This window comes from Cucurbita pepo, chromosome 1 (genome assembly GCF_057944985.1).
Source record: "Cucurbita pepo subsp. pepo isolate OVF chromosome 1, ASM5794498v1, whole genome shotgun sequence".
Taxonomy (NCBI): Eukaryota; Viridiplantae; Streptophyta; class Magnoliopsida; order Cucurbitales; family Cucurbitaceae; genus Cucurbita; species Cucurbita pepo.
Window position 1 is genome coordinate 20,146,405 of NC_141798.1, and position 13,190 is coordinate 20,159,594.

At 38.2% G+C, this 13,190-nt stretch overlaps 3 protein-coding genes across 4 annotated transcripts; 2 read left to right on the plus strand and 1 right to left on the minus strand.

Annotated features, from left to right (window-relative positions):
• Nucleotides 1–813: 813 nt before the first annotated feature.
• Nucleotides 814–2,773, plus strand: LOC111809101 (uncharacterized). Of its 2 annotated transcripts, XM_023695451.2 has the most exons (3): nt 815–1,151; nt 1,498–2,220; nt 2,314–2,773. In XM_023695451.2, exons 2-3 carry the CDS (start codon nt 1,550–1,552, stop codon nt 2,522–2,524), a joined length of 882 nt encoding a protein of 293 aa, XP_023551219.1. In that variant the 5' UTR covers nt 815–1,151; nt 1,498–1,549; the 3' UTR covers nt 2,525–2,773. The 2 variants fall into 2 exon arrangements, with proteins under 2 accessions (XP_023551228.1, XP_023551219.1); XM_023695460.2 differs by having other exon boundaries at nt 814–2,220.
• A 1,307-nt stretch (nt 2,774–4,080) lies between these two features.
• LOC111798992 (transcription initiation factor TFIID subunit 8) lies at nt 4,081–6,056 on the plus strand. The gene is made up of 2 exons (XM_023682368.2): nt 4,081–4,361; nt 4,724–6,056. Exon 2 carries the CDS (start codon nt 4,780–4,782, stop codon nt 5,911–5,913), a length of 1,134 nt encoding a protein of 377 aa, XP_023538136.1. The 5' UTR covers nt 4,081–4,361; nt 4,724–4,779; the 3' UTR covers nt 5,914–6,056.
• A 1,497-nt stretch (nt 6,057–7,553) lies between these two features.
• On the minus strand, nt 7,554–11,799 carry LOC111798962 (protein LONGIFOLIA 2). The gene is made up of 5 exons (XM_023682325.2): nt 11,236–11,799; nt 11,075–11,127; nt 8,994–10,988; nt 8,745–8,895; nt 7,554–8,611 (listed from the first exon to the last, which is right to left on the minus strand). The coding sequence occupies exons 1-5, from the start codon at nt 11,393–11,395 to the stop codon at nt 7,806–7,808; spliced, it is 3,165 nt and encodes a 1,054-aa protein (XP_023538093.2). The 5' UTR covers nt 11,396–11,799; the 3' UTR covers nt 7,554–7,805.
• Between the last annotated feature and the right edge of the window lie 1,391 nt (nt 11,800–13,190).

Genomic DNA, 13,190 nt, shown 5'->3' on the forward strand with positions numbered 1-13,190 from the left:
AACATGTCTTTCAAGAAGAGATTTTCACACCTGTTTGGTTCCCCTCTCCAATCAATTTGAGATCTCACAATTCATCTCCTTTAAAGGCGCAACGTCCTTACTAGTACACCGCCCGGTGTCTAACTCTGATACCATCTGTAACAGCGTAAGTTCACTCCTAGCAAATATTATCCGCTTTGGTCCGTTACACATCGTCATCAGCCTCACAGTTTTAAAACGTGTCTACTAAAAAGATATTTCCACACTTTTATAAAAAATGATTCGTTCCCATCTCCAACTTAATTTTATTATATAGCATATTAATAAAATTTAAAAAATATATAGAATATATCAATCGATTGATCATTGTTATGATGTACTAGTGAAAATAATAAATTATTAATAACTAGTTAGTATAAACTATTTTTTAAATTATCAAATAATTCACTAATAAATATATATAATTAATAAACACATAAATAGTCGTCAATAAAATCATTAATAATTGAAAATTATCGCTAATAGATATATTAATGATCAAATACAAATTATTTATCAACTATAAATATGAAAAAGTATATTTAATTGTAAACATCTGGTAAACATAATTTATATTAATAGTATTTAAAAAGTTTTAAAATTTAAATATTTAGTTTGAAGATAAAATTTATATTTATAAATATAAAAGTTATATATAATACGAAGTAGGATGTGATAAGGTAGAGATAGAGACAAGTAATATAATTCCATCCGGGATGGTATAGCCAACCAAAAAAACTGTTTCATCCGATTCGGTTAAAAAATAATCAGGTTAAATGAACATCTCTAATAGTTTTGGATGGGACGAGGGCAGCTCAATTTTGCACTGGCGTTGCATTCGCGCGTTGAAGTAACTGCCATTTCTGCAAGGATTAGTTAATACATAAACCGATCGCAGCAGACACCATTCCGAAATCTTCTCTTCTCCATCTCTTTTCCCTCTCTCCTTCTTTTACCAAAACCCTACTGGTTTTTCCTCTCTCCTTCCCTGTTCTTCAACTCCTCGTCTCGTTAACTCCTTGCCATTTCTAGGTTTCGTCTGTTCGTCTTGTTTCAGAAAATGGGGCGTTTTAGATTAAAGCGACTGGGTGCTTCATTGTAGCCGACAATTGGATCCGTCTCGAAGATTATCTGTGAGTTTCGTTGATCACGACGATCATTCATTTTCCTCTGTGTTTTTCGTGTTTGGACTCGTAGTTTAGACAGGTTAATTGCTTGATTTGCAATAATGTGGATGTTTGTTCTATATTTGTATATATTTGCATCTGTTCTAGGTCATGAGTATGAATATATAATTGATTTGTATGGATTCAGTTGAAGAAATTGAAAAGTTTCAATGGATTAAAATGTCGAAAGTTAAATCTCATGTCTGAATTTCTAGGTTTAGGGTAAAAAATGAATTAGCTGAAGAATGATGATCTTATGATTGATTTAGTTATGTTTCTACCGAATCTTCCATTCATATCTCTGTTTGTGCAGCATTGTAGTAAGGAATACTTGGCAGGATTTTGGTTAATACATTGTGGAGGATATGGATTGTTCAAAGAGCTTTGAGCTATCTAAGGTGCAGTTAGAGATGATCCATAATGAACCAGATGGTTTTATCCATGAACGTAGCCATTCCAATTCTTCCCGTACCTCGGATTTGTCACGAGACTCTGCTGTTAGCAGCATTTTCCAAATTGATTCTCCTCTTCAGCCAAAACTAGATGCTGAGTCTACTAGAATCCAGAGTTCATCAAGAGGTTCTCCTCAGATTCGATTATCCGGGGTGCTCGAGAACCATGATCCAAACCGAATACCGTTGTCGATCTTCTCTAGTAAACCATCAAGTCCTATGGAATGGAGCACAGCTTCAAATGAATCATTGTTCAGCATTCATGTGGGAAACAACAGCTTCTCAAGGGAGCAGTTCAATTTTTATACCAAGTCTGGAGAATTGACGAATAACACTAATTCACCCCAGAATCTATCCTCCTCGCCTCCTTTTATTGATCCAGCAAGAGTGGAGAGTAAAACTGAAATCGTGGTGAATGTCTTCCCTGAACAGGCAGCATCAACTGGAGCTCAAATTCCAGCCATCTCGACTCAGAGTGTAACAAATCGTAGAAAAGAAGTCATAATATCTGTGGATGATCATCGAAGCCGCCCGAGCGAATCAAACGACAGCATGAACAGCTCTCGTTCATTTCAGTTCCCTCTGTAAGTAATCCTACATCATAGACATAATACTTGAAATCTGAAGCTGAAACTGAGACATTGTGGCTATGAATTCTGTGCTTTTTGTTTGATCAGATTGGGAGGTGAAGGTGCAACGCCAAAATCAAACAGATCCGTCTCAACAGACTCATGTACACAACAAAAACAACACCAGCCAGGAACGAAATCGACGAAGCTGCAATCGCTGGACCATCAATCTGTATCTAATGAAACTACCTCATCGTCTCGGACTATGAATTTCGGTTCGGGTTGGTTTTCCTGCCTCTCTTGGTGTCGATGTCGGTGATGATGACGACGACGACAAATCTACTACTTGTTCTACTCACATCTCGTCCTATTCAGCTCAGAGAAGCTTCAGCAGGAGATGCTAACTTTACACTATAGCTAATTAGTTCTCTCAAATGGGAAGAACATGGACTGATCCTACAAAGGGGAATCAGTTATCACTGTAATAAACTTTTTGTTTGTTTTGTTTTCAAGTTCTTCATCTGAAGCTGCATTCGAATAGTGAAATCTTTGCGATGGTGTTTTTCTAGCTTTGATCAACACGACTACAGTAACTTGTTCATCAAAACGATCAAAACGCTCATCCTGTGAAAGTGAGATTCCACACCGGTTGGAGAGGGGAACGAAACATTCCTTATAAGGGTGTAAAAACCTCATTCTAATAGATGCGTTTTAAAATTGTGAGACTTTAACGATGATACGTAATGGGCCAAAGCGGACAATATCTACTAGCGGTGGTCTCGGGTTGTTACAAATGGTATTAAAGCCAGACATCAAGCGGCGTGGGTCCCCAAGGGGGATGGATTGTGAGATCTCACATTGACTGAGGAGGGGAACGAAACGTTCCTTATAAGAGACGAAACGTTCCTTATAAGAGCGTGGAAACCTCTCCCTCATAGACGCATTTTAAAATTGTGAGATTAACGGTGATACATAATGGACTAAAGCAGACAATATCTACTAGCGACGGTCTCGGACAGTTACAAATGGCATCATAGCCAGACATTGAGGAGTGTGAGTCCCCAAGGGGGGTGGATTTTGAAATCCCACATAGGTTGGGGAAGAGAACGAAACATTTCTTATAAAGGTGTGAAAACCTCTCCCTAATAGACTCATTTCTTATAATGGTATCAGAGCTAGACATCGAGCGGTGTGTCAGCGAGAACACTAGGTCCTCAGAGGGTGGGTTATGAGATTCCACATCGATTGGATAGGAGAACGAAACAGGTCCTCAAAGGGTATGAAAATTTCTTTCTAGTAGACGCGTTTTAAAATCGTGAGACTGACGACGATATGTAGTAGATCAAAACGGATAATATCTATTAGCAATGGTCTCGAACTGTTATAGATATAGTCATTGAACATTTGCTTAACAAGATCGATACAATTTAATCAATAATTATGTCTCAAAATTAGTGAAGAAACTTTAATTTAAAACAATTTAATTTATATTTTTGGTGATCAAATCTCATAAATTATTTTTTATTAAGTATATATTACATTTCTCAACTGAAGCCATTTATAAAATTATATCATCATTATTAAAATAAGAAAAAACACAAACAATAAAGAATTTCAACATATAAAAAAGAAATTAATTTTAGTTATGGAAGATAGAAACTCGTTGAAAAAGTAGAATGAATTTCAACATCTAATTTGTCTAAATATTATTAATAAATGGCAATAATTCAATGATTAAATTTAATTAATTTGTGAAATTTTCAATGTTTTTTTTTAAAAAAAAAATAGGGACAGGTGTCAAGTGATGAGTGGGTACATAAAAAAAAAAACAATTTATAATCTCCAGCCCCATTTGTTGCCTATTTAACTGCTTACCCGGTTCTCTTAAAGTTCCAACTTTCTTCCCTCCTATCTCTCTCGACGTTCTCTGGATCTCAGGGTTTTGCTTGGGTTTTAGATTTCTACCCACTGAGTTCCGCAATCCTACTGTACATAATTTAATCAGCCAATTCTGTAATTCTAGCCTCCATTTCTGCGATCTAGGGCTTCGTTCGTGTTCAATTGGGTACTTGATCGCATTCTTTTTCCAGATTTAAGACTTGGCAAGTCATTGTTAATTCAATCTCAAATCTATCCGGGAGCCCTTGCAATTAATGGTACATGAGATGAAGATCCTTTTAGTTTGTTTGAGTTGTGGGTTTTTCTGAACGAATTTTGTTCTTAGTTCCATGTCAGATGGATTAGGGTTTTCTCAGATGCGAAACTTTTGAGCTTCGGATTGCTTTTGTTTGTACTTCTGTAATGCTTTGATTTACTCAAATTTGTATTTTCTCTCCGTCTGCGTATGATTTTCTATTTTTAGATTGTCGTTTAAGTCTGATTTACGAGAGCTAGTGAAGTATGTGGGGGATTTCTTGTTCTTAGTTTGATTTTTTTTTATCTTTCTCCTTATGAGCGAATTTCAAGGAGGGAAATTAATTTATCGGTGAATGACGTGGAGTTTTGGGTAATTGTGCAGAGTGGTGTTTTTGGTTGTTATCCTTGCGGCAGATAATATGATATGAATGTTTGAATATGAACGATGGAGGTGGGGAGAGTGGAAAAGTGCATGAACGACCAAAGACGAGAAAGAATTTGGGCGGTGAAGACTTCCCACAGGCGCTTGCCAAGATTGCTGTAGCTCAAATATGTGAGAGTGAGGGGTTTCAAACCTTTCAGCAGTCTGCCCTTGAAACACTGGCTGACATTGCGGTTCGGTATGTTCAGAATATAGGAAAGACTGCAAACTTCTGTGCTAATTTTGCTGGCAGAACGGAGTGTAATGTGTTCGATATAATTCAAGCACTGGAAGATTTGGGGTCAATCCAAGGATTTGCAGGTGCTTTGGATATTGAACATTGTCTCGCAAGTTCCAGCACAGTTAAAGAGATTGCTCGTTATGTTGCTCAAGCGGAAGAAATACCATTTGCATACGCAGTTCCCAAATTTCCAGTTGTCAAAGAGCGAAAGCTGAGGCCTACCTTTTTGCAAATTGGGGAAGAAACTCCTGGAAAGCATATACCTTCTTGGTTGCCTGCACTTCCTGATCCCGAAACATACATTGCGTCCCCCACTGTGGAGGAAAAAGTAGTGGAGCCTCAAAAAATTAAAACTGAACCAGAAAAACAATGTAAGAGCGCAGAAAAATCGTTATGGAATCTGCAGCAGTGGTTGTTTTGCAATGGATTGGAAGGATCCCGGAGAGAAGGCCCTAGAAATGCAGCTATGACCAAACAAACACAAGAAAGTAACCCATTTCTTGCTCCCCCCCTGCAATTTGGTGAGAAGGAAGTTTCTTCTGTCGTTCTTCCAGATAGGATCTTGAACAATTCAAGTACACAATATCCTGTCCCTGCCAGGGAGAACTGTCTTGTGGATACCCATGTCTCAGTGCTGGAGACTTTTGCTCCAGCTATTGAATCAATGAAGAACAGTTTGCACGATTCTGAGGAAAAGTTCTCTCTGAACAGGCGATCCACTGTACAGTTTAAGATTGGGACTGGAAAGAAGCCTGTAAGTAGCATGATAGAATTGAAGGCGCTAAACAATGGTGTTAAGAACTCTTCATCCTGGTTTGTAGGGGACGATAAGAAGGATGACAAGAAAAGAAAGGCCGAGAAGATTCTGAAGAACTCAATTGAGAACTCCAATGAGCTATATCAGTTGTAATTAGGTTGCCTGATTAAAATTTGTACACGAAATTTAGGGGACTGGCTGCAGTTTTTCCAGGTTGTGAAAATCACTGACACTGTATTGTGTTGGATATTAGCAAAGATTCAAATTTGTGGAAAGAGAGATTCTAATTTAGCAAATTATTCAGGTATGCTCATGTTTATTATGAATTAATCTTCTTCTCTAATGAATTTTTCAATTGGAAACGCATTTTGAGTGGGGGGATAGCAAAAGAAAAGGAGGGAGCATGTGATAAAGTATAGTTTAACATGTGTCTTGTATAAGAATCATCTTCTCCCCTCCACGGAGAGAGAGAGAGAGAGAGAGAAAACACTTCTACTAGTAATTGCGACTTCAAGGGTATTTTTTTGGTTACAGGGATCTCTTGTTCATATTTGTTCTTCTTCGCATATTAGCTATCCCTCCACGGAGTTCCTTCTAATAGAAGAATTGGGTCTGGATATTTCTTGTTTGTCTCCCTTTGTAATATTAGCTCTGTCATGTGGCGTTTTCTTTCTCACTTTGGTTTTTGCTCATGGAATAAACAGACTTCTGAAATTTTGGTTTTGGTTAGGTGTTGGACGATTATGGAGCTTAAATTTTACAAATTCTTTTATTGCTTAAAACTTAACTCTTCCACTCAAGGTCCAACTAAATGTTGGACAAGTAGTCTCTCTCTTCAATTTAATTCATCTGTGACTGGAACGTGTTGATGACCTGTGACCACCATGCTAAAGAAGACATAATTGTAGTCAAGTATCTCTTTCATGATAATATTTTGGCTTACTGGTTTGTACAGTTACTGTTATATGATATAGTAAGATGCCATACCAACTCGTCTTTCTGATTTCTTGTTTCTACTGTGATTTTGATTATTTGTGTGTACATCTTCATCAGGTAATTGTTTTCTTGCTATTTCCTGCAAGTGTTTGTAATGTAGCACTTGTCATTAGACTTTGCATGCGTTCAAGAGCTTGTAGAAAATGTTCTCTTAGCTGACCTTGTATGGCCATAATTGAACTCTTACCATGTCTCTCAGTTTCTCTGATCGATATTCGATCATATTCAAGAGGGGAGTTGAACGTTCCACTATCTTATAGAATCCGGTGAAATAAGCTGCTATATCTGCCAAATTACGAACTTGAAGGAACAGAATTACAGAAACTGAGATTTTTGTTACGGGGAAAAGTGTAATTCTTTGTCACTTATTTGATCAGTTAAAAGTGGTATGAATTGAAGTCCACTCATGATATACGTATGGAATGATTATTGAATATAAGTCTCCTATCGTTGCCAATTATTCTGTTGAAGAGAAGAAATCTAAAATCTTATGGTTGGAAATGTCTTGGAGGATCAGTCTTTTATAAAAAGAAACTTTCTGCCGGTGGTGCACATCAACACCTGTCATATTTCTTGGCATGGGTTTGTCATCTTATACGATCAGAAAGTATGCTTTCTGTGCGATGTTATGGTATAAAATTATAAGACATATTATCATTTTTCTTTCTAGCTTCCAGGACCTGGATGTTCCAAGATGGCCTAATGAAAGTTTCTGCAGTGGTGCACATCAACACCTGTCATATTTCTTGGATGTTTCATGATGGCCTAATGATCCTTGCAGTTTGTCTGGACGGAACTTGAAAACGAGGGTGCTACTTATACCTTTACCTTCATATACAGTAAATAGTTGTTTTTAATACAGTTCTAATGCCAGCAACGATCTAAATTCACACACAAGGGTTGCTGGGACTGTACAAGAGAAGAAGAAAATTTCCGAAAGATTAATTTCAAATGAACCTAAACCTGTAGAACTAACTAAAGATGCAGACTTTGAAGGGGGAAGTGAGGGATAGACTGCACATTTATTTAGCTAAGTTGAAGCGAATTCCCTAGTTTGAAGGAGATCCCCTGCAATGATAGTCGTAGAAGCTTTCATCGTCCATTACAATCTCAGTTATTAAATCTTTGAAGATCTGCCGCTCAACATCCAACACTATGCCAGGTACATTATTTTTGTAATCTCCCCAGTAGTGCGACGGATGCGTCAAATCTTTCCAAATCACGTTTCTTGTAGCATCATCACAATCAGTGAAACTGCTATTTTGGTTGCTATCTTGTAGCTGATCAATCTCTGTGCATACTTCTTTCAATATCTGTTGGCCTCTTGATTCTGTTCCTGAAATGTTACTTCTTGTGGGCCAATGCTCGGAAGAACGTTCAACCACTAGTTTGTCCAAAAGAAGTTCGTTAACAGTGTCAAACACAAGTTTCCTCTGAACTTTATTGCGGGCTTCTGATCTGGAGTTCTGTTTACTGTATGTATCACCATTAAAAGGCCACTTGGCTGCCTCGGATTGCTCCAATGCAAGAAATAAGTTAGGGTTGATCAAGTGTCCTGGTGAATGGAGATGAATTGCGGACAGGCCATGGTCAAGATCTTTGAGGAGACCTGATTCTGATAATATTTGCCAAATATATTTGTGCTGAGAATTCATTTCTTGACAGGGATGATTCTGGCAATCATTCAAGAGCTCCTCCTCCTCGTAACTGAAATTTACTTGTCGAATGTGCTTCCTCAAGTTGTCAATCTCTGATTTCAAGTTCTTAATCTCAGAGCTCAGGGTTTCTGTGCTTTTCTGTGATTGAACTGGAACCTCTCGGCTAGACTCTGCTTCAGAATTTATGGTCTCGTCATCTATCGCAAGAAAATTCAATTCTTGTCATGTTATAGAATGAAACATAATTATTATTGGTCATTATGTCCCTTTACAGAAAAAAAGCATCCTAGAGTGTGTGGGTAAAACAATACTGAAGTATGAGGTCCATACCTTCAAAAGCATAAGATATCTTCTTAACAGGAGATGGTGACTCCTCTTGGTAAAATGAAGAGTCAAGAACAGAGACGGGACTTTGTTGCTCAGAGCTAGTTAATGTTGCTTTGACCTTTGTAACGCTGTTGCTCAACCTCATTTCTGCGTTCTGAGAAAGTAAAATGAAATATGTTAATCAGATAAGCACTCAATCAGACCAGTAAGCTGAAATTTCCACTGCAAGCAAATGAAATTGAAAACACTAACCATTTGTTCGCATCCATCATCATCCTGCAGGACATAGTTTCTTCTGGTGTTGTCAAATTGCTCGTTGTTTGCAATTTTTGTATCGGTGTTTGATGTAACTCTATTGCTCTCGGGCTTCAGAGGGTAAACACTTCCTTGTTGATTCATATCCCCTGGGCATATGCTGCTTTTGCTTGATCTTTTGGTGCTTTTCTGATTCAAAGTGGGAGATTTTTGCTTGGTTTTTATTTCTGTGGAATATGATCCCACTTTTCTGCCGTTAACCCTTTCGATCCTGCATGAATCTGATGATGGGTTGGTGGGGTAAGATTGCTTCTCTATCCCAAACTTTTGATGCAGTCTTGAGCTTGTAACTCTTGGACTGTTTCCCGAGGCTGTTGAGGTTTCTGTCCGAAGACAATGTTGATCCTTGGTCGACTTTGTTGATTTCGAAATTCTTGTGTTGGTATTTTTGTCTGTGAAAGGTTGTGAATGACTGGGAAGGGACCGCAGATGAGTTTGTTGTGAACCAATATCTTTGGTAGACATCATTTTCATCTGGTCGTTCCCACTGCTTGTGGAGTGATCACCCGATGCATCATTGAATGGTGGTATCAAGGGTGAAGAATTGCTGGTTTTTCCCAAGTGTTTAGCAGGTTTCATGATGATGATTGAGGATTTATATGGCTTTGAAGAGCCAGAAACCTTGTCTCTGGCAGAAGAAGCCGTGCTGTTGAGTTGTGAATTTCTTGGGCTTGCTGCCCCGGAACTGCGATTCTGATCAACTGTTCCATCCGTGCTAATTTGTGATGCACAGTCCGATGCTTGTTCCTTGTTGTCCAACGTCGCTCGAGATCTTTGCATCTCTTTGAGTATATGTTTTAGAGCTCTGAGATCTTTTCCAGATTTGGTGAATTCAAGCGTTGACAACCTTTTCTCAATTTCTCCATAAACAGAGGAGTTTGGCACATCTGTAGCAAGTTCATGGCTTTCAGTAGCTGGCTCTTTAAAATCTCCTTTTCTATTGAGCTTGCTCTTCTGTGTAGTTTCCACCTTAAGCTTTGCACTTGCATTGGGCTTCAAACCCAAATGATTGTTTCTCAAGCTGGGTGAATATGAATCACCATGAGAAATTCTTGGGGACCCAGAAACCCGACTTTGTTGTTTGTTCTCATCATCATTCATCCTTGATGATCTTGACAAAGAATTTTGTTCATACGTTTGGTAAACATCGATCAATCTTGATGGACTGTTGATGGTTGAAGTTGAATCTGGGAGAGCCTCCAATCCCATTAACCTTGCTATGACTGTTGACGATTGTCTCGAACTCGCCGGTTCTTCGAAATCCCTGTTGCCTTTCTGCAAATCCTTAACTAGATCATTTGATCTCGTTCCAGAAACAGAGCGCTTAGCCCAGCTTTCTTTACTGTCCAGTGATAACCTTGGTAATTCTCTTATCTTTATGGTTGATTTCAATGTATCATAAGACTCCCTTCCATCATAAGAGAGCCTCCTATTGAACTTATGTGCTGAATGTGTGGGATTGTCGTTCTCTTCATTGGCACATCGATTTGCTTCTCGCAACCTCGCAAGAACACGAAATGAATCGTTCGATCCTGAATTCTTTGAATCATGGTACTCGACCGATCTCACCGGTCTTGGAGAGTCCACATGTTTTAATTTAGGATTCACTGCTTCTCCAGCCACAGTCCTGACTGAAATTCTACAAGCTTCTTTGTTCATATTCTCTTTGACAATATCCCGGAACTCCAAAGATTGGCAACCCAATTGCTTAGCAGCGGCAGCAGCATTATGTTGGTTCTTCAGAAACTCCCGAATTTTGTTTCCAGGAAAATCGACATGGCTGGGCAACGTTGTTTCGAGGTGAGCTGCTCTGTTGTTAGCATCAAGAGATGAAAAACTTGAAGAACATGAAGTTGTAGAAGAAAACGAGGTTCTGGATGACTCTGTGGAGGCTCTTTGTTTCTCCTTCGTAGTCTTCTTCTGGTTTTTCCCCTGCAATTGAACAAAAACATGTACTTTATAAACAAACAAGCCTACTTCCAAAACTCAACTGAATTGCTTCCGTGCTCAATGCTCACCGGAGTTCTCTCAGAGGCACTTTTTGGCTCCATTTGGTGGCCTTCGTTATGACCTGCCAAAGAAATCCACCAGCAAAAACTTCAAAAAACGATCTAAAAGACAGTGTTCATTAGAAGAGACATGGTCGAAACAGAATTACAGTAGAAGCAGAAGTACGCACCTGGCGGTGGAAGGAGTTTCTTGCGGTTGCGGCCGGCCATATCCCGGCCGCCGAGGATATAACGCCGGTCAAATATCTGAAAAATGCCATTCATGCAGCCAATTTGCTTATGAAGACTCTGATTGTCATCTGGTAAGGAATAGGTAAGCCTTGCAGACATCTCTTCCTTCACCCTCCTCTGTCTGGACTCCACCTTCTGTTATCTCTCTCTCAGCACTACAATGCTTAAGAGTTAAAATGGTAGAAACAATGGCTGCTTTTTAACAGAGGAAGGAAGCAAAAGGGTTGAAGAAACAGAGGTCACCAAACAAGGCTCTAAGTAGTAGTAGCAGTAGTAGAAGTAGTAGCCCCCACCTTATTCGAAGAACTACAAGTCCAAAACTTGAGGGAATGAGAAGGGTAGTAAGATATGGATTGTTTTAGGTTTGTTCACAGAACACGAAAAGACGAGTGGTTTATCCTTTAGCTCTGTTCTCTCTGTCTGTGTGTATGTGTGTTTGGTTGTGGGTTTAAATGGAAGAAAAACCAAAACCCAATGCCGAGAAGCCAGTTAAAGAGAGAATGATGCTCTGGTGACAGCTTTTTTTGTCTACTCCATTACGTAAAAGATAGAACAAAAAAGAACAGAGTGTGAGGACGATGGGGAATTTTCAGAGAGAATTCCAATTCGGATTAAGCTAAAGCTAATCTAAGTTATGTATGGATGGATGATGATGTGGGTCAGATCTGAAATGGATTTTTATTTTCATTTTTTGGGTTTCCACACAGTTTTGATGTGGCGGAGAAGATAATGGATGGAGGCCTGTGGGTCAGCCAGCAGCAGAGGTACCCCTCTCTCTCTCTCTCTCCCTCTCTCTCCCTCTACTTGAGGGGAGAGCATGTGGTGTCTGTCAGAAAAGTGGAACAAAATTTAAGAAAGTGGGATTTTTATTTCTACAAAAGTATTGCCAACAAAAAAAACAAAAAAAAAAGCTTTGCTTCACCTCTAATCTCTCCCCCTAACTTCCCTTCCTATTCAACCGTTGCCATTCCACGTTTCTGAAGAATCAAACCAAAACAAAAAGAAATTTGGTTCGTTTAATTCAGGTTGCCTTCTATGTTACTTGATCTTGTTAGGTAGGAATCATTTACCGGCCTACTTTAAGTCTAAGCTCATTGTTTTTAGTTTATTCGGAAGACTTCATACCAAAAGTTTTCAATAATCACCCTCTGGAACAACATATACCATAGAGTCTCTCTTAATACTTATGGAGTTCTCGAACAACTTCCCTTTAGTCGATGCTTGACTCCTTCTCTAGAACCCTTAAATAGAGTATAAGTATACCATTTATTTGATACCTGCGTCACTTTTGACTACACCCTCGAATCTCACAACTTCTTTGTTTAACATTTGAGAATTTTATTGATATAATAAGTTAAAAGCATGATTGTGATACCATATTAGGAATCACAAAGTTCCACAATAATATGATATTATCTGCTTTGAGCGTAAATTTTCATGTCTTTACTTTTGATTTTCCGTCCTAACCATACTCGACAGATATGTGAGTGTGTACTGTAAAAGGGGTTTTTGATTTTTGAGTGTTAGGTTGATTACTGAAATCTTGAAAGCCAAGCAACTTAGTATTCTGTTATCCAACATCTCTTTCTGGTCGGTAAAACCATGTTCCGTAAAAACCACAATCTTAAACACACACCTTATGGATCCATCATTATTATTATCAATTTTGTATCCCTTTCTCACACTTCTTTTTAGGAATCATCATTCAATTTCAAAGTAACAAAAAATAATAATAATAATAATAATAATAATAATAAATACGATGGCTAACGAAATTTTTTATAATAATTCTTTTTAAGGTAAGATATTATTAAAAAGTTTAAAAGTTCGAAACTTTTTATAACGTTATAGTATTTTATTTTATTAAATTTATAATATGTTTATCATACCTTAA